The 20,233-nt window shown below is 35.8% G+C and overlaps 1 protein-coding gene across 5 annotated transcripts in view; it reads left to right on the top strand.

The window, feature by feature from the left end:
• LARP4 (La ribonucleoprotein 4) overlaps window positions 1–20,233 on the top strand; it is a 76,100-nt gene that overhangs the window by 4,822 nt on the left and 51,045 nt on the right. For 4 of the 5 annotated variants that reach the window (XM_054719084.1, XM_054719086.1, XM_054719083.1 and 1 more), the window contains exons 2-4: window positions 13,698–13,845; window positions 14,448–14,600; window positions 17,761–17,836. In XM_054719084.1, the coding sequence (XP_054575059.1) occupies window positions 13,698–13,845; window positions 14,448–14,600; window positions 17,761–17,836 (377 nt within the window). The remainder of the gene's footprint in view (window positions 1–13,697; window positions 13,846–14,447; window positions 14,601–17,760; window positions 17,837–20,233) is intronic. The other variant, XM_054719085.1, reaches the window with a different exon arrangement.

Here is a 20,233-nt window from a genome sequence, read left to right as displayed (position 1 = left end):
CTTCTGGCTACTAGAGAGTTATTTAAGTTTTTGAGCACCAAGGAGGCAGTTTGCAAATTTTTCATGTTTTTTTGCTTACTGACATTTTATTCATTTTTCACATCATTCCTTCCCCCTCCCTTGCGTGCACCCCCTCCCTCCCCCCCGCTAATATTTTCAGCTAGTTACGTCTGCTCTAATTGTTTGGCAGTGTTTTGTTTTGTTTTGTTTTTTAATAGGATTTCTGTCTCTATTTGAGGTTTTCTCTGAAAATGAATACTTAAAACCACTTTAGATAGCAATGAGTTTTATGTACTCTTAAGATGCTTTAATCACTCTCAAATAACTTTTAAAAATTATTTTTAGCCCTGACCAGTTTAGCTCAGTGGATAGAGTGTTGGCCTGCAGATTCAAGGGTCCCAGGTTCGATTCCGGTCAAGGGCGTGTACCTTGGTTTCGGGCTCATACCAGTGAGGAGTGTGCAGGAGGCAGCTGATTGATGTTTCTAACTCTCTATCCCTCTCCCTTCCTCTCTGTAAAAAATCAATAAAATATATTAAAAATTATTTTTAATTATGGTAAAATACACATAACAAAATATATCATCTTCACTATTTTAGTGTATAGTTCAGTGGTATTAAGTACATTTACATTGTTGTGCAACTGGCACCATCATCCATCTCCAGGACTCTTCATCTTGCAAAACTGAAATTCTGTACACATTAATCAACTCCCATTCCCCCCTGCCCCCAGATCTTACATAATTTTAAAAATAATTTATCTGACTTCCAAAGTCTTCTGCTTTTTTAGGTGATAACATTTTGCACTTTAGGTTAGCCTTAGTGTCTGAAAATAGTGGAATATTTGCCTGAATAATTTTTCATTAATTTTATATTACAGTAATCATAGGTAAGTATGCCTATGCACAGTACTCCGTTTTCCTCTATTAGCTTAAATAATTATTTATAGAAAGTTATTAGGTACCACTGGCTAGAAATGATTTTTTAATTATTTGAGAGAGAAACAGCGTTTTGTTGTTCCACTTATTATGCATTTGGTTGACTTTTTTTTTAAAATATATTTTATTGATTTTTTTACAGAGAGGAAGGGAGAGGGATAGAGAGTTAGAAACATTTGTGAGACAGAAACATCAATCAGCTGCCTCCTGCACACCTCCTACTGGGGATGTGCCCGCAACCAAGGTACATGCCCTTCACCAGAATCGAATCTGGGACCTTTTAGTCCGCAGGCCAACACTCTATTTCATTGGTTGATTCTTGCATGTGCCCAGACTGGGGATAGAACCCCAAAACTTGGGTATATCAGGACAGTGCTCTAACGGAGCTACCAGCCAGGGCCAGAAATCATTTTTTTAAAAAGTGACTTAGAAAAGAAGAAAATAACTATATGAATTGTGAAGTGATTGCCAAGAAGAATTATAAGTGAATAGTTGAGTAATTTTTTGAACAAATTGATTTTGGAATATTTATTGCAACTTGATTCAGAATTTAAAAATGAATAAAAATATTTTCAAATAAAAATATTTTTAGATATAATGGACTGAAAATAAAGTAAAAATTATTTTTGAAGTGTGAAAAGTGGAATAAAAGGTTCAGGTGAATATAAACATGTAAAAGTATCTCATGGTGCTTCAAAGTATACAGTATGTGGAAAAAGTAGAAATACTGGTATTCAACTATTGTGTATCAATTTTCATTCGGACTACATGCTAGTATTATTATTATTTTATTATTTCATATTATTCCCAGTTAATGGAAGTGATCCTTAATACTAGGCATGTACATTTCAAATCTGTGATTTTGGTCTTCTACCTAGGAGCTTAAAAAAAGATTTTGAGCCCTGGCTGGTTTGGCTCAGTGGATAGAGCGTAGCCCTACGGATTGAAGGGTCCTGGGTTCTATTTCGGTGGGGGGCACCTACCTTGGTTACAGGTTCCCTGGCCCTGGTTGGGGTGTGTGCAGGAGGCAGCCAATCAGATGTGTCTTTCTCACATCCATGTTTCTCTCTGTCTCTCCCTCCCCCTTCCACTCTCTCTAAAAATCAATGGAAAAATATCCTCTGGGTGAGGATTAACAAAAAAATAATAAAAAAATAAAATAAAAATAAAACAATTGACTTAAAAAAAAAAAGATTTTGAGGCTGGACGGTGTGGATCAGTGGTTGAGCATGAACTAGGAGGTCACCGTTAGATTCCTGGTCAGGAAACATGCCTGTGTTGAGGGCTATGTTACCCACTATGGAGTGAGCAGGAGGCAGTCCCATCCATGATTCTCATCACTGATGTTTCTATCTTTCCCTCTACCTTCCTCTCTGAAATCAATAAAAATATATTTTTAAAAAAAAGATTTTGATCCCATAGTAAAAAATGGCGTCTGAATCTGTATTGCTGAGGAATGGAAAGTAGAGGAAGTTGAGAAATGTATCCAGCTGTCAATTTGAGGTCATAAAAAAGATTCTAACCTCCTTGAATCCTAAATATCCTTAAATGAAAACAGTGTTCATAGCATTTTTTTTGACATTTTTTTTATTGAGGCATTATATGTGTACATATCTTACCATTGTCACCCCACCCCACTCCCATACATGCCCTCACCCCCCAGAGTTTTGCGTCCATTGTTTATGCTTATACGCATGCATACAAGTCCTTCGTTTGATTTCTTATCTCCCCCACCTCTCCCTAACTTTCCCCCTGTAATTTGACAGTCTGTTTGATGCTTTACTGTCTCTGTATCTATCTTTTTGTTCATCATTTTATAATGTTCTTTGTTATCCATAAATGAGTGAGATCATGTGGTATTTTTCTGCTCATAGCATTTTAATTTATCGTTCCTATATCCTGTGTTTTGCTTAAGTTTTGTTTTGTTTAAAGTTTAATTTTGAAGGAGGTTTTCAGTCTTCTAGAAAACATTGTAAACTTTTATATTACTGCATTGTGATTTTCTGTAAGGGTTTTAGAATCCTTGCATAACCTGAGGCAAGTGGGGAGTTTTGAGCCTCAAGTTCCTACTTATAAATTGAGATAAATGATTTCTTCTGGCAGAGTTAGTTTGTGTTTCTGGTGTCTATGGTGTTTATATATTAAGTAATCCTTGCAATATGGTATTACTAGGTAATGCTTGACAGACAATAGTGTTTAACCATTACAGTAACTGTTGTGATGTAAATTGTCCAGTATGTTAGTAGTTGCCTTTCAAAACCACTGAAATTTGTTCTTTTAATATTTCTGGTAAATTTGTGAAAACTACATGATAGCAGCTCTGGTAATTACAATAATTACTGTGGATAGCACTGATTTAAGATATATGTAACTTTTTGAGTTCTAATCTCAGCCTTGTTACTAATTTGCTCTGATTTGGGTAAACCAAACAGGGTAATTAATTACCTTATTAATTTTTTTTATAGTTTGAATATAGTTTTAATTAGACAAATAAAACTTTAAAAATAGGAATGAAGCTCTGGCCATGTAGTACGTTAGAGTGTTGTCCTGATACGACAAAGTTGCAGGTTTGATCCCGCGTCAGAGCACATACAAGAAGCAATCAATGAATGCATAAACAAGTGGTACAACAACTCAGTGTTTCTTTTTCTGTCCCTCTCTCTCTGTGAAATCAATTTAAAAAATAAATAAATGAAGATTTTAGTATGTTTAAAAATACAGGTTCATTTACATGCAAGACTTAAAGGGATATAAATGATAAAAATGCAAATAGGCATTTCATATTTGCTCTATTGGAAAAAAATACTTTTTCTAATGTATAAGCATTAAGTAAATGCAAGAAAAAGAAACTTGAGTATCACATACTCATGTTTCCTCTCTTGTCTGTTGCTTTGTCAGACCATTTGAACCTATCTTTGGTTCAAAAACTATCTGTATTTATAAATTACTGGTTCTAAACCAAAGACAAGAGTAGTACTTTAGATGAATATTACTAGGGGTAGGGTATGAACTGTAGGCATGAAGCAAAATTCCAGAGATGAGTTACATTTGGTTTGGTTTATATGTTAATGAGAAAAGCATTTTCTGTGTCAGCACAGAAAAGTCGAGTAATCAGGATTTGTATAGCATGTAGTTTGCTAGCATTCCATACCATTAGATACCACAAACTGCAAAATAGGTAGAGGAGACCATACTTCCCGATTCATCCTGGACAGTCATAGTACACCTGTGTTCTAGAACATGTCTCACCCCATTTCATTCTAAAAAAATATCCTAGTGTTTTTGTTTAGAATATTTGTTTGACTATTTGTTTGTTTGTTTGTTTTAAGAGAGAGGGAAAGACAAACATTGATGTGAGAGAAACACATCGATTGGTTGCCTCCTGCACGTGTCCCAACCAGGGCCTAGACCAGAGCCTTTGACCGGAATTGAACCCACAACCCTTTGGTCCACAGGCTGATGCTCTATCCACTGAGGCAAACCAGCTAGGGCTAAAAAATATCCTAGCTTTTATGATAATTTTTTCAGAGGAAATCAAAGATTCACTGAATGTGTGTTTATTGGCACTTTTCCCCTTATCAACAGAGCAACATACCGGTAGTTGGTACTAAAATATTTGTTGTTGAATTGGCTGTGAGAATGTAAATTTATAGAATTTACAAAATTTGCAGTTGAGCAAGGTAAGAAAAATAGGATTATACTAGTCTTTTGAGTTGGGGGGAGGAAAAAAATAGGAGAGCAATGGTTGAGTAATAATGATAAGGTACATTTATATACAGAGTTGCGTAAAAGAGTGGTTAAGAACGTGGACTCTGGGGCCAGGCTGCCTGCTCAGGCAGAGCCACTTTCTAATTGTATGACCTTGAGCAAGTTTTTTTTTAACTTCTGTTTTTCAGTTTTCTTATCTGTAAGTTGAGAATAATATTAATATATGAGGATAATATTAAGAATCCATCTTACACGGTTTTAAGAGGATTGACAGTTAATATAAAGCCTTAGAATAGAATCTGGTACATAAAATCCATATGTGAGCTGCTGCTTTCATATATATTTATGAAAGATAAGTCTCATCTCAGTTTTGTGGCCATTTTCATTTGAAAGTAACATGTTTTGTTGACTTGACTATGAACACTGGGAGTTAAAAGGCACCCTTTTCTGAAAAAGATTATTTTGATATTTAATACTGATATTTGAGGGTTGTTTTTTTAAGTTTATTTGTATAGTTAGCCATTGGCTTTATCAGATAACAATTTGAAGTAAATGACTCAGTTCTTTGAGGACTGTTTACATTACTTAAGTACTAAAAGTATTATCTTGCCAAGAATTTGATGTTTCCCCTTTTTCCTTTCTTTATATCTCTTTCCAAGCTTGGAATTGGCATAAAATGGTTCAATATTGAGCGCTTCTATTGGTTAGTTGGTGATGACATATATTGCTTAGAAATAGAGGTGGTGATGAATCTGTTAATTTTAAGGACTATTTGAGTATTTTTGTTGTAATTTGAGAGTATCTGTGTGCTTACATACTATGTATATGTTGGCAGGTAGTTTCAACAGGCACTTGGACAATTTACATCCTTTATTAGATTTTTTTTTTTACATAACTGTAGCCTTGAGGACTTCTAGTTTTGTAGAAGAGATAAGGATTTTGATGTGTTTTTTTTTTTATTGAACTTTAGTCAAAAGATGAATCAAACATAGTTATCTAGAGTTTAAAAGAAAATAAGCCTTCAGTTAAACTGACTTGTCAGATTCATTATGTCATTTTAAAGACTTGGTTATAGAAAAACACCAACTTTTTAATATATTTTTTATTTCAGAGAGGAAGGGAGAGAGAGAAACAACAATGATGAGAAAGAATCATTGATTGGCTGCCTTCTGCACATCCCACAGTGGGGATTGAGCCCGCAACCCTGGCATGTGCCCTGAAGGGGAATCTAACCATGCGTCACCCCCTGGTTCATAGGTCAGTGCTGAACCACTGAGCCATGCTGGCTGGGCAGAAAAACACCAACTTTTTTTGTTGGACATTTTTAGTTTTCAGTTTTTCCTTATGTTGAGTAATTCTGTAAAGAACACTCTTGTGTATAAAGCCCTTAGGCTAAAATTCATTGCATTAGATCAGAGAGTGAACATTTTTAAAGTTTTTTATATCAGTATTGGCAAATTGCTTTCCAAAAGTGTTTTTACTATTGCCCAATTTATTGTCCACACCAGGCATTCTTTGTCCACACCAGGCATTCTTATATTTAAAAAAACACTGTATAGGTTAAAATGAAATAATTGATTTACCTTTTTTTTTAAAATATTTGCTTTTTAAAATTTATTTTTTTTACTGATTTCAGAGAGGAAGGGAGAGAGATAGAAACATCAATGATGAGAGGGAATCATTGACCGGTTGCCTCTAGCACGCCCCCTACTGGGGATCCAGCAACCCCGCCATGTGCCCTTGACTGGAATTGAACCTGGGACCCTTCAGTCCCCAGGCTGAAGCTCTATCCACTGAGCCAAACCAGCCAGGGCATTTTGTGTTTCTTCAACTACCAGTGCAATTGAACATTTTTCTGTGTGTATTAGTTTTTTGGGTACTTTTTTGCTGTGAATTGTCATTTTGCTTGTTTGTGCTTTTCTTAGCAATTGGTAAGTTCTTTAAGCTTCTTTGAAGACAATAGTTTTTTATGTCACTTGCCAGGAACGATTTTATATCATTTTGGTTTTAAGGCTCTGGGATATTCTGTTGATGTGTCTTTTTATTTATATCTTAAATGTTTCATTATATATTTTCTGATTGTAAAAGTAATAGATGTTAATTTTTGGAAAATACAGAAAAGCACAAAAATGAAAATAAAAACACGCCGCTCAGAGGTAACTATTGAAAACTAATTTTTAGTTACTCTCAATCTTTTCTATGTTTATGCATTATTTCACAAAACTAAATCATTTTTATAAAATAGCAATTTGCCTTACCCCTCCCCCAAGTTTCTGTGAACATTTCAATGTCTTTACAATATTAAAAAACTATTTTGAAATAAGTATAAATTCTCAAGAAGTTGGCCCCAAAATGTACAGGTGTCCTATGCACATTTTGCCTGCTTTCTCCCAGTAGCAACACCTTGCATAACTATAATATGATGTAAAAACTGGCAAATTGGCATTGGTGCAGTCCACAGAACTTAGGTTTTACCAGTTTTATATACAGTCTGGTTTTAAGGCTTTGGAATATTCTGTAAATGGCTGTGCTATAGTTATTGGAAAAATCCTCTGTAGTTGGTATCTTAAGTCAATTTAGACTATAATAGAATCACACTTGAGGTATTTTATAAACAAAAGAAATTTACTTCAGGGAAGTTCAGGATCATAGTGCCAGCAGATTTGGTGTTTGGTGAGGGCTTTCTGGTTCATGGCTGGTGAGTGCCTTTTCTCTGTGTCCTCATCTGGTGAAAGGGCCGGGAGCCCTGTGGGTTTCTTTCAGAAGAGCACTTCCCAAAGGCCCAATGTCTCAGTACCATCACATTGGGCATTGGGATTTTAACATATGAATGGGGGCCAGTATGCAAACATTCAGATGATAGCAGTTGCATGTTTCTAATTTTTTAGGATTATAAAATTAACGTGGACATTCTTGTACTTACATGCTTTCGCACATCTCTTCTGAGTAGAATTTCTAGATCAAAAATGTATATTTTTAAGGCATCCCCCCATACTTTCATTGATTTTTTTTTTTTTTTTTATAATCTCTATGGCATCCGTGTGGGAGTGGAACATCAATTGCCTGTCTCCTACACAACCCTCACTGGCAATAGAGCCTGCAACCGGGCCTGTGCCCCAGGAATCCAGGGATTTGAACCAGCAACATTTTAGTGCATGGGACAACGCCCAACCAACTGAGTCATACCAGCCAGGGCTATTTTTAAGGCTTTTGATAAACATTGCCAGCTTTTAGGAAAGTCATGTGGATTACAGCATTTTTTGGTCAAAATGACAAAGTAGTTTAATGGTAAAAATGATACATTGTAATTAACTATCCCTTCTTGTCTTTTTATACATTTTCCCTGTTTGGCAAATTATCTTAGTTTCTATTGTTATCTGTGTAATGATTTTTTAAAATAGAATGATTTTTTACAGAGAGGAAGGGAGAGGAATAGAGTTAGAAACATCAATGAGAGAGAAACATTGATCAGCTGCCTCCTGCACGCCACCTACTGGGGATGTGCCCGAAACCAAGGTACATGCCCTTGACCGGAATTGAACCTGGGACCCTTCAGTCCGCAGGCTGACCTCTGTCCACTGAGCCAAACCAGTTGGGGCCTGTATAATGATTTTATGTTTGTTAACATAAATGATAAAATAAAGTACTTACGTTTTGCAACTTGATTTTCTTTACTGAATGGCATATATTTGAGCACTTTTCATATTACTGTACTAGTATATAGGCCTCTTTTTTCTTTAATTTTTGTAATATTTACAAAATATACAAAATTTTATTGAACTGTTTGCCTATAGATGGACTTTGGGTTGATTTCAGTCTTTTGCTTATGGGGTCAGTGCTGCAATAACACATCCTTGTATATCTTTTCTTGTGTACATTGGCTTTTGAAGTGTATACTGCTAACTAGGCTGGTGAAAATATAAATATGCCCAGGAGTACTGCTTGTTTATGTGCCATACACTACTCACTTTAATTATTCTTGGCACCAGTATCAAGGGACACATCAGATTTGTAGATAGTTTGCTTCGGAAAATCATCTAGTGTATTATTTTGATTAATTATTAAATGCTTAATAAAATAATCTCATCAATAAAAGCTAAGTTTTTGGTCATAATCCCCCAGTATTTGGATATTTATGAATTAAGTGTATATTTTTATGTTAAATGTTAGTCTTAATCTCTTATAGTGTACATTTGTCATATTTGCAGCCTCCCAATTTTTGAGAAGCTTTCTAAATTTGCAGAAATACCCATATTATGTACATACTTTTCATAACTCAAAAATTCCCAGATTCTCATGTGTCTAAGTGGATGCAAGCATGTTATCTCACAGCCACTGGTCAGACACACTCACAGATGCCTTCAATTTGAAAATACACAATATAAGGAAATGGAGGTTCTATTCACAGCTTTCATTTTGCAGTCAGGAATGGATAAGAGCTAGTCAGCTTGAAATGTAGTTAATAGTTTCAAGGTTAAGTTGGTGCTAGCCATAGTAAAGATTGCTCATAATGGATTTTTATTTTGCATTTAGTGCTTGGTAGTGGCAGGGATAGTGATTTCCTCTTCACGCCGCTTCTGTAAGATTATTTTGGGTGATGTTATCTTTGCATCTGCTTTTTTCAGCCCTTCTAGTGACATAGCGATAGTGACACTGCCATTTAATAAATTACCTTTCTCTTTAATTTAGCCAGAGTGTGTTCTGCACAGTGACAACTAAAAATCCTTGGTAAGCCCTAGCAGGTTTGCTCAGTGCTTAGAGCGTTGTTGTCCTGCAGACTGAAGGGTCGAGGGTTCAATTCTGGTCAAGGGCACAGATCTAGTACCTCCTCTCCTGGCTTGATCCCCAGCCCCCATTGGGTCGTGTGTGGGAGGCTACCAGTCGATGTGTCTCTCTCACATCAATGTTTCTTTCTCTCTTTCCCCCTCCCTTCCATTCTCTCTAAAAAATCAAAGGGAAAAATATCCTCAGGTGAGGATTAACAAAAAAAAAACAACACACACACACACACACACACACACACAAAATCCTTGATAAGATACTTTTGGTACTGTGCACATTGTTTGCATGGCTATATAGTGATAAATATAAAGCTAATTTGCCTCTAAAATTATGCCATAGAGATTTTTAAATACCTGTCCTGGCAGGGCTTCCTGGTTGTAATAAGAAAACTAGTTCGTTTCCTTCCTGAGATAATTATGATATGAGGTAATTGTGAATTAACCTCTCTAAGCTAAGATTTTGCTATGATTATTCAAATGGTGCTTCTTCAAAAATGCTTTTCCTCTCCTGCAAGGTTTGACACTTTATTATTGATTTTGATGTTATTGTAAAAGCTTTTAGCAGTCCTGAAACCAAAAGCCATAAACCATTTTTACTAAGATTTCCATTTTAAATTCAGGCCACATTAAAAAAAAGAAAGAGTGTTGTCAACTCTGGTCTAGCATGTTGGGAAGGTAATTATAGATGCTTAACATTCCTTTATTGCACACATGCCTCTATTTATTCAATAGACAGCTGGGGGTCTACTCTCACTTGGTTTGTGTTAACAGCTAAAATAGAAAAGGAAGACCTAGTTTCTGTCTTCCTTGAGCCCACTGCCTGGTGGCAAAGAACACCTGTTTAAATAAACTATTATATTGGTAACAAAATAGAGGTTACATACAAATAACAAGAGGAAAAGAGGAAGTAGTGAGCAAAACAAATGAAGTTAAGTCTCCAAGATGTGTAGGGACTATACTAGTAAGAAGTTTTGGTAGACTAGAGATTGTTGTTTTTTTTAAATGAGGAAACAGGCCAATAATTTCATAATTCCTGGGTGGCAAAACCAAGTTAACTTTTTCTGTTATGCCATAGTTGTTCCTCAGTTAATGGAATTATACTTCAATTTAGCTTTATTAAGGTAATAGTGGTACTTCTTAAAGAATTATTATGAATTGGATATTCTGGAAAACAACTGAAAATGTTGGTTAAGTATCACAGTACTGTTAATGTTAGAGCTGGGTTTTTTTGTTTGTTTTTAATAACAGTTGTGTTTTGAATTTAAGTGTGCTTCTGGAGCCTTAACCATTATATGTTTACATAATAATTATTAACTACCTTGAAATAACAATTCCTATTCTATTTTACTAAAGCAACATACTACTATGTAACAATTCCATAAGTTTTGTTGAGAGCTGTAGTCTTATTTGCCATTTTCTTGGGTAGGGACATTACTTGTATTTTCAGAATTAAGGAAAGTGAGGGAGGAGGAGGGTATGCCAGTACATAGATTTTCTTCTATTAAAGTGCTTAGGAACAAGTTAAATGCTCTTTACATGGCAGGGAAGCCAGGCTCTCACAAACTCCTCATAGTTTTTTTTTCTGTATCAGTCAGAAATTAAGTTGTACCTAAATTCCCATATCATATTCAGACAGCTCAGTTCCAAAGGTAAGGTGATGTGGAGGGTACTGCTGTGGTGAAGGCAGAAAGGGGGTGTATTGTCTGTAGAGAATTTTAAAGCAATGCATTGACTAAAAGGCATATGCTTATAATTATCCTATACCTGGCAATTCTAAACAGTGTCAGTGATAAAACACTGCCTTTACAACCACCACGTAGGCCCAGCTCTTGCTCCCAACATTTGAATGAACCTTGGCATGGATAAGGACATTGTGTCTGAGTGTTCTCCTTTTTCCCAAATTGAGTTTTGGTTGATAAGCAATCAAAAAATATATGGCAAGCTATATAGTATAATTAAACAGTGTTTCATTGGTTCCTACATATAAGTCATGTTAGTCATGGTAGTTGCATAGTATGGAAACTCAAGTAAAAAGTCAGTCTATTGCCCTAGCTGGTTTGGCTCAGTGGATAGAGCATTGCCTTACAGACTGAAGGGTCCCAGGTTTGATACAAGTCAAGGGTACATGCCTTGGTTGCAAGCTGGATCCCCCCAGCCCTGGTCTGGCTCTAGTCAGGGGCCCTGGTTGGGGTTTTTGTGGGATGTAACCAATCAATGTCTTTCTTACATCTGTTTCTCTCTCTGTCTCTCCCCGCCTCCCTTCCACTCTCTAAAAGTCAATGGAAAAATATCCTCCAGTGAGGATTAACAACAACAACAAAATCGGTTTATGGTCTAGCTCAGTGATGGCGAACCTATGACACGCGTGTCAGCACTGACACGCTAGCCATTTCTGATGACACGCGGCCGCCGAGGTGGCCGCATGCCGAGGATGAAACATTTGCTGCTCCTGAGGATGAAACATTTGCGAAATAATGTTTTTTCCTCAAAGTGACACACTACCTGAGTTATGCTCAGTTTTTTGGTGAAGTTTGACACACCAAGCTCAAAAGGTTGCCCATCAGTGGTCTAGCTGGTTTTGCTCAGTGGATAGTGGGAGCCCACAGACTGAAGGGGCGCGGGTTTGATTCTAGTCAAGGGCACCGACTTCGGTTGCAGGCTCTTTCCCTGGCCGGTGTAGGTGTGGGAGGCAACCAATTGATTTGTCCCTCTGACATCTATGTTTCGCTTTCTGTCTCTCCCCTTCCCTTTCACTCTCCTAAAAATCAATGAAAAAATATCTTCCAGTGAGGATTAACAAACAACAACAACCTTATTAAAAGGTTACTGGGGAATTTCATGGGACATAGTTGTAGTTAGTATAGAAGTATAGTTAGGCCTCCCAGAAGCTGAGTCTTTCTTCTCAGCAACTCTGGGGGCTCTGAAGTTCCACCTACCCAGAGTCCTGCTTTTGGTTGCCCATTTTTCAGTGTTAGTGATACCTTAAAGGCTGATTTTTTGGGGGGTTTTTTTTTTTTTAGTCCCATGATGCATTGTCAGTCGTAAGAATTCCCTGAATGTAGACAGAATTTATAACAACCTCCTGATACTTGGCTCAGTGTGTACCAGTTATTTTTCATGAAAGCTGAATCCCAAGTATTTGTTTGAAAGCACCTTGCCCTTTGAATACACTTTCTGGTGCCTGCCATCCAGGGGACGGGCCTATAACTGCGAAGACAGTTAAAAAAGTAACTTTTGGACCTTACCTGCATGGCTCAGTGGTTGAGAATCGACCTATGAACCATCCCTGATCAGGGCACATGCCCAGGTTGGAGGCCCGATCCCCAGTGAGGGGCATGCAGGAGGCAGCTGATCGAAATTTCTCTCTCATTGCTATTTCTATTTCTCCCTTACTCTGAAATCAATTATTTAAAAAATAACTTTTTGGAGAGGGAGTACATTTTGAAAGTCATTAATATATTTGAGAAGGAACAAGCCCAGTTTGGTGGAATGAGGTGAGAGAAGTGTATTTGTGCATCCTGCTTTCTTCTCCATCTTTTGAATACTCTTCTTCCCCACCCTCTATACTATGATCCATTTCTACTTTTCACCTCTGTGTGTATGCAAAAGATTACTTTAGATGGTAATTTTACATAATTATGTTGTGGACTTTAAGCAGTAGCTCGAAAGCGAGGGGCAGGGGGAAGAAATTAGGGAACATCTGTAATACTATAAACAATTTTAAAAAAAGAATATACACTTTCAGGACAAATTTGGAAAAGCACATTCTAATGTAAGGCAGATTGCTGTTTTTGACTTGGGAGGAAATTAATTTCCAGCGGTAGAATCAGACTCAAAGGTCTGTATCAGTTTGGATGGCAGTAAAAATTGTATACTCTGTAATATCGCTCTAGATAACTCAAAAATTTACTCTAGATACACAGACACATACGAATGTCAAAGATATGTGAATAGTTTGAATAAATTTTATGACATTTGCAAGCAGATTGAGGTAAAGCAGTATTTCTATATTATTAGTATTTTATAGAGATATTTTTTATTATATAGGTAGCTAAATTTTATAGATACATTTCAAGTTCATCCACTCAAAAGGATTTATATTATCAAATTAAGCCAAAAACTTAAATATTATTTAATATTTTATTTATTATTAATTTACTTAATATTGGGGTTTTGTTTATATGTAAGTAATAGAAAACGTCTTTTAACTAAATCTGTATTTTTAATGCACTGACTTTTAAAGTTTACAAGTTGATCCTTTGATTATTTAGCAGGTAACATCTAAAGGAACTGGTTTAAATCCTAATGCCAAAGTGTGGCAAGAAATTCCTCATGGAAATACTGATGTCACGCCAGTAACTCATGGAACTGAAAGCTCTTGGCATGAAACAGCAGCAACATCTGGGTCTCATCCTGAGGGTGAGTTCTAAATATTTTGTCAGAACAAAACACATTTTGGTTAAACATCCCCAAATCAATTTAGAGAACTTTAGGGTACATCCTTTGATTATTTGATTAAATATGTTTACAAATGTAGTTTGTATACAATTCTCATATCTAGTATGAATGGTCACCAATTTCAAGCAGAAACTATATCTTTGGGTCCAGCCTTTAAGCCCATTTATAAAGTGGTATTTACAAATTTGTGTTGATCTACCACTTATTTGACCTTGGACAAATGACTTAATTTTCCCATGCTTGTGTCCTTAATCTACAAATTAAACAACAATAATAAAAATAGTAATAATAATTTTGACAGAATTAAGTGAGTAAAGTGCGTTAAGTTGTCTGACACATAGATAGTGCTATATAAGTTAAAGCTATTGTTAACCATTTTAGCTTATCCATAATTGTCAAAACTTAACTCCCTTAGGAAGCGAACTCTTACTTAAAATCTTGTGGACATTTTACCAACTGGTAGATTCCTTGAAATCTTATTATAGAAGACATAGGGACCAGAGTTCCTAAAGATAGGATTTGAAGAGTTTCTATTTATTTCCAGTATGTTTTCTTTCATACAGGTAATACAGAGCTTTCAGATGATATGTGTAAGGAATATGAAGTAATGTATTCATCTTGTGAAACCACAAGAAATTCTACAGGCATTGAAGAATCAACTAATGGAATGATTTTAGGGCCAGAAGATCTGAGTTACCAAATATATGACATTTCCGGTAAGCTTTAGGTTTTATTGATCAAATGAGAATTGAATATGCTAGTCTTCTTACCCCCTCCACCTCCCACCCTTACCCCCAAGTCTCTTTATCATTGTTCTAATTAAACTGTGGATTGGTTAGTTTATTTTCTTATTGGGAAAGAAGTTTATGTTAATAAAATGCTGTTAGGTGATATCAGTAAATACTGTTTTAAAATGGCCATACGTGAAAATTGTATTAAAAAATATTAACTTTAAATTTTCTATTAAAAGAAAGTGAAATTCAAGATGAAAGGGAAAAAATATTCAAAATAGTTGAAAGAAACCTAAATTACAATTTTTCATAGGGTCCAACTTTGTTGGGATTAGTGCAAGTTCTGTCAATTTTCCCATCACTTTTTTTCCCCCCTTTAAATATTTATGGGTGAAATCTGACCCAGGAACTTCATTGTTCCCATGATCCATCACTTTTGTCAGTGTGAAATGCATTTATAAATGTGAAGTTGCAGGGATTAATTTTAAGTAAAAGGCTGTATTAAAAATAAAAACATGGTTCTACAACTTGTGAGATGTGTTTTTCTCTTTTTAATATTCACTTAATATTTATGGATTAGTAGTTGATTGGATTTAAAATGGATGAAGTCTAAAGGAAACTAAAATTGAACCACAGATCCTCATGACCTAACTTAATTTTTCTAATTTCTGAAGGGTCTCTTTGGAAAATAAGTGTAATGGGAGGGGTAGGCATTTCTGTCTTCGCCTTCACTCAATTTTCCCATGCTTGTGTCCTTAATCTACAAATTAAACAACAATAATAAAAATAGTAATAATAATTTTGACAGAATTAAGTGAGTAAAAATGCGTTAAGTTGTCTGATACATAGATAGTGCTATATAAGTTTAAGCTATTGTTAACCATTTTAGCTTATCCATAATTGTCAAAACTTAACTCCCCTAGGAAGAGAACTCTTACTTAAAATGGCCATACATGAAAATTGTATTAAAAAATATTAACTTTAAATTTCCTATTAAAAGAAAGTGCAATTCAAGATGAAAGGGAAAAAATATTCAAAATAGTTGAAAGAAACCTAAATTACAATTTTTCATAGGATCCAACTTTGTTGGGATTAGTGCAAGTTCTGTCAATTTCCTTATTTATTATAAATATTTGGACTAGATTTTTAAAGTCTGTTGGTTTGTAAGTTGATTTCAGAAGTGGAATAAGATGGTATTTCCATATAATAATTTAAGGTGGTAGGCTCTACTCTCTACTTATGGTCTAATATACCTAACTAGTGGCTACTTTGTTGTTTGTTTGCTTTAGTTTTTAATATATTTTTATTGATTTCAGAGAGGAAAGGAGAGAGAGACACCAATGATGAGAGAGAATCATTGATTGGCTGCCTCGTGCACACCTCACACTGGGTGTCAAGCCCGAAACCCGGGCATGTTCCCTGACCGAGAATCAAACCGTGACCTCCTAGTTCATAGGTGGATTCTCAAGCACTGAGCCGTGATGGCTGGGCATTACTGGCTGGCTACTTTGAACATAGAGTTAGTTTAAGTGATGTGGCAACCAGTTGATATTTTAATAAATTTGCTATAATGATATTGAAAGGTTAAATGAAGTTATTGCTCATTTAGCTAGTAATTGAGTAGATGAATTTTGTATTAAAAGGATTCTATTTACATAAAAATAGAATGCTTATATTCATTTTAATGAAGTTAATTTAATATCTAATATCACTTTGAATCTTGAATAATTAGACAGCGTAGTGGTAAAATCATGCATAGAATTTATCTTTTTTTAAAAATATTTTTTATTGATTTCAGAGAGGAAGGGAGAGGGAGAGAGAGACAGAAACACCAATGATGAGAGAGAATCATGGATCAGCTGCCTCCTGCCCCCGACTGGGGATTGAGCCCACAACCCAGGCATATGCTTTTGACCGGAATCGATCCTGGGACCCTTCAGTTCGAAGGCCCCACACTCCATCCACTGAGTCAAACCAGTCAGGGCAGAATTTATCTTTATATACATTCTATTGTCTGTATATTTAAAGGAAATTAATCATTAATGCTTTTGAAGAAGAGGACAGCTCAGTCGAGTGGCTTGGTTGAGTGTCATCCTGGGCAGTAAAAGGTTGCTAGCTCGATTCCTGGTCAGGGCACATATAGTACCTGGGTTTCAGGTTTGATTATCCAGTCAGGAAGCATACAGAAGGAAACCAATCAATGTTTCTCTCTCACATTGATGTTTCTCTTTCTTTTCCCTGCCTCCTTCCTTCCCTCCCTCCCAGCATGTCCTCAAGTGAGGATTTTAAAAAAAAGGACAAATTGTATGCTTTGACTCTTTAATGTTTTGTGTAAGATAATCTTCGTTTTACAGGTTTGAGTCCCCCCCCAAAAGGCTCATTTCCGGGTTTAAATAATAGAAAGTATAGGAGACTATTATAGAGTTGATCTGGTCCTTTGGACATTTGAGTACTTTAAATATTCATGGGAAGATAATGGTGTTCTAAAATTAAGGAGTGAAAAAATATTAAGAGATAGAAGTTGAGCCCAGCTGGTGTGATTCAGTGGTAAGCATTGAACTATGAACTAGGAGGTCATGATTCCATTCCCGGTAGGGCACATGCCCAGGTTGTGGGCTTGATCTCTAGTAGCGGGTGTGCAGGAGTCAGCCGATTGATGCTTTCTCTCATTGATGTTTCTCTCTCTCTATCCCTCTCTCTAAAAAGTCAGTAAAAACATTAAAAAAAGAGAGAGATAGTTTAATGAGTGTGACTAATATCAGATTTACTCCCAATACTACAGATGTCTCTGTGTGTGTTTATATCCCATTTTTGTCTAGTTAGTCACTGTCATCAAATTTAGATTAATATCAACTCTTGTTCATTTTAAAGTATTTAGGGTAATATTTTACAATATGTTAGTAATAAGTATATAGTATTAATGGTGCTTTGTTAATTACTTGATAAACATTTTAAACTGATGAAATATCGATTGGTTGAAAGAAATTAGTTGGACCTTGAGTGATCTGAATTGTAAAAGTAATAGTTTAATTTTATGAGTTTAATTTGTGTATAATTTGTGATTTACTCTGAGTATAACAATATGTAAAGTTAACCACTTACAGTAATTTGTATTAACTTTTTCCCTATTGTTTTCTACCATCAGGAGAAAGCAATTCAGCAATTTCTACAGAAGACCTAAAAGAATGCCTGAAGAAACAATTAGAATTCTGTTTCTCACGGTACACTATCACTGCCTTTTTGTGTGGATATTTCTCCTTTTTTTTTAATTGTTTGGTTGTTAGATGTAAAGTACCTGGAAGAATGGTGGTTTTAATTTCCTTTAGTTATGTATTCTGGTATCATTCTTTTATATTTCTTAACTAGATTTAAGGATATAATCTTCAAGCATGTCAAACTCAAAGGCTAACACAGGCCAAATAAACAAGGTTGAAGTTTATGTGGGCTGCAAAAAAAAACAAAACAATCAAAAGCTTCAATTTTCATAGAAACGTAGGTTTCTTTCTATAGAGACATGCTGAATAGAAAGGGCTAAAATAAACGAGTAATCGTTAACATAAAATAATAGAATATTTTAATAAAAATTACTATTTTTTCTTGAACATTAACTTACCAGACACTGAATAACTGCACAAGTTAATAAGTATAATGCAAAGAAACCTATTTTTCTTGTTCTCAAAGCGAAATATTTCCTGTTGCCCACACCAAACAAGTCAGTACAAGACTAATGATGTGGCAATTGGCTGCTAAAATATTCGCTGCTGGTATTAGTGGAGAGAAATGGTGCACCTGCGTGTAAGGGGTGTAAGGGAAATGAATGCAATGCCATTATAGTAATCAGTCATTAGCGAACGTTGTAGTTTGTTATTAATAATTATGTGTAACAGGATATTGTAAAAATTTTTATTAAAACGTTTCTTACATACTGTTATATTGGCTGGTCTGCAAAAATATTCGTTGCAGGCTGTGAGTTTGGCATGCTTGCTTCAATTGGATATGCACAGGATATTCTATTCTCAGTAGAAAGATAATGAAATTTCTCTTGGATACCTTTTTAAAAAATACATTTTTATTGATTTCAGAAAGGAATATAGAGGGGAAGAGAGAGAGAGAGAGAGAGAGAGAGAGAAACATCAATGATGACAGATAATCATTGGCTGCCTCCTGCACGCCCCCTATTGGGGATTGAGCCCACAGCCTAGGCATGTGTCCTGAGGGAATTGAGCTGTGACCTCCTGGTTCATGGGTTAACACGCAACCACTGAGCCACACTGACCAGGCTAACAATTTTATTTTAATTGATTTGAGAGGAAGAGAGAGACATCAATTTGTTGTTCGACTTACTTATACATTCATTGGTTGCTTCTTGTATGTGTCCTGGCCAGGGATTGAACCCATAATCTTCTTGTATTGGGATAACGCTCTAACCAACTGAGCTACCTGGCCAGGGCCTCATGTGTGTTTTTAAAGCAAACATGAAGATTTGAACCTCCTGATTTGCATGATTTTGTGAGGTTTTCTGGGTCAAGTGAAGAGTGAACTATTTTCAGAGGTCACCTCAGGCTGCTTTTGGAAAAAGGCTTTTATTTCTTTAGACACAGTACACTCTCAGCTTAGGTTTAATTGATTCCTCATCCTAAATATCTCCCCTTTCCTTCTTTGTCTTCATAGTCTAGTACTGGCCCTACTATAAAAGCAAGAACCTTCTGGCTTTCTTTTCTCAAATCAGATGCAGTTTATTTTCTATAACATAGTTGTAATAGTTAATTTAAAATAGTTAATTTAAACTTTGCCTATTAACTGGATCATTTGTGTGTCTGCTAATATTCTGAGTTTTTTCTCTTGATTCTGTCATAATTTTCCTGCCTTTTTGCATGTCATAAATTTTGATTATATACTGGACATTATTTATAAAAAAGCTAGGAGCTGCAAGTGATATAATTTTTCCCTCTAGAAAAGATTTGAGCTTTCTTCTGGTAGGCAGAAGCAGAATGATTGCTTCAACCCGGTCAGGAATCAAGCTAGATCAGGGCTGAGCAGCCATTTTAATTAGATTCGGTTCATCTCTAATTTATGTATATTCCTTAGGCATGGACTTCTCAGGCTTTTGATTTAGAAGTTGGCAGTTTTCTGTTACCTCGGTCCTGAAACATCAAGGGAGATTTAGTTGTCTTCTTCAGAGGCTTGAGATTAGCTCTTTAGCCTCTTACCTCATACAGCTCTAAAATCGGGCAAATGTCTTGTGGAGGAAACCTGTCTTGTGTTTGATGCGGGGTTCATTCCTTTTTCCCCTGGAACTTCCACAAGACCACAGAGATTTTATCTTTTCAACTTGACTCCCAATCTCTCATCTCCGTCCTTCGAACTCAAGTAAACACAGTTGTGTGGTGGAGGGCTTCTTTGTTTCCAATTCATAATGCCAGTCCTGTGCAACTGCTGAAAGCTTTGCTGATTTTACTTTGCTCCAGGATCTGCAAATGCCCTCAGGAAAGAAAGATCATCCTTCTGGAATTTCATTTTGTTCTTGTAGCTTCCACAGCTCTTCTTTTATCTTTGAACACGTAATTGTTTCAAGCCTTTTTAGTTTTGCAGTGGAAGCTCTTGCTTGCGATAATTAC

This window comes from Eptesicus fuscus, chromosome 7 (genome assembly GCF_027574615.1).
Source record: "Eptesicus fuscus isolate TK198812 chromosome 7, DD_ASM_mEF_20220401, whole genome shotgun sequence".
NCBI classification, from domain to species: Eukaryota; Metazoa; Chordata; class Mammalia; order Chiroptera; family Vespertilionidae; genus Eptesicus; species Eptesicus fuscus.
The sequence above is the reverse complement of the archived record's forward strand: the minus strand, read 5'-3'. Positions and strand labels throughout refer to the sequence as shown.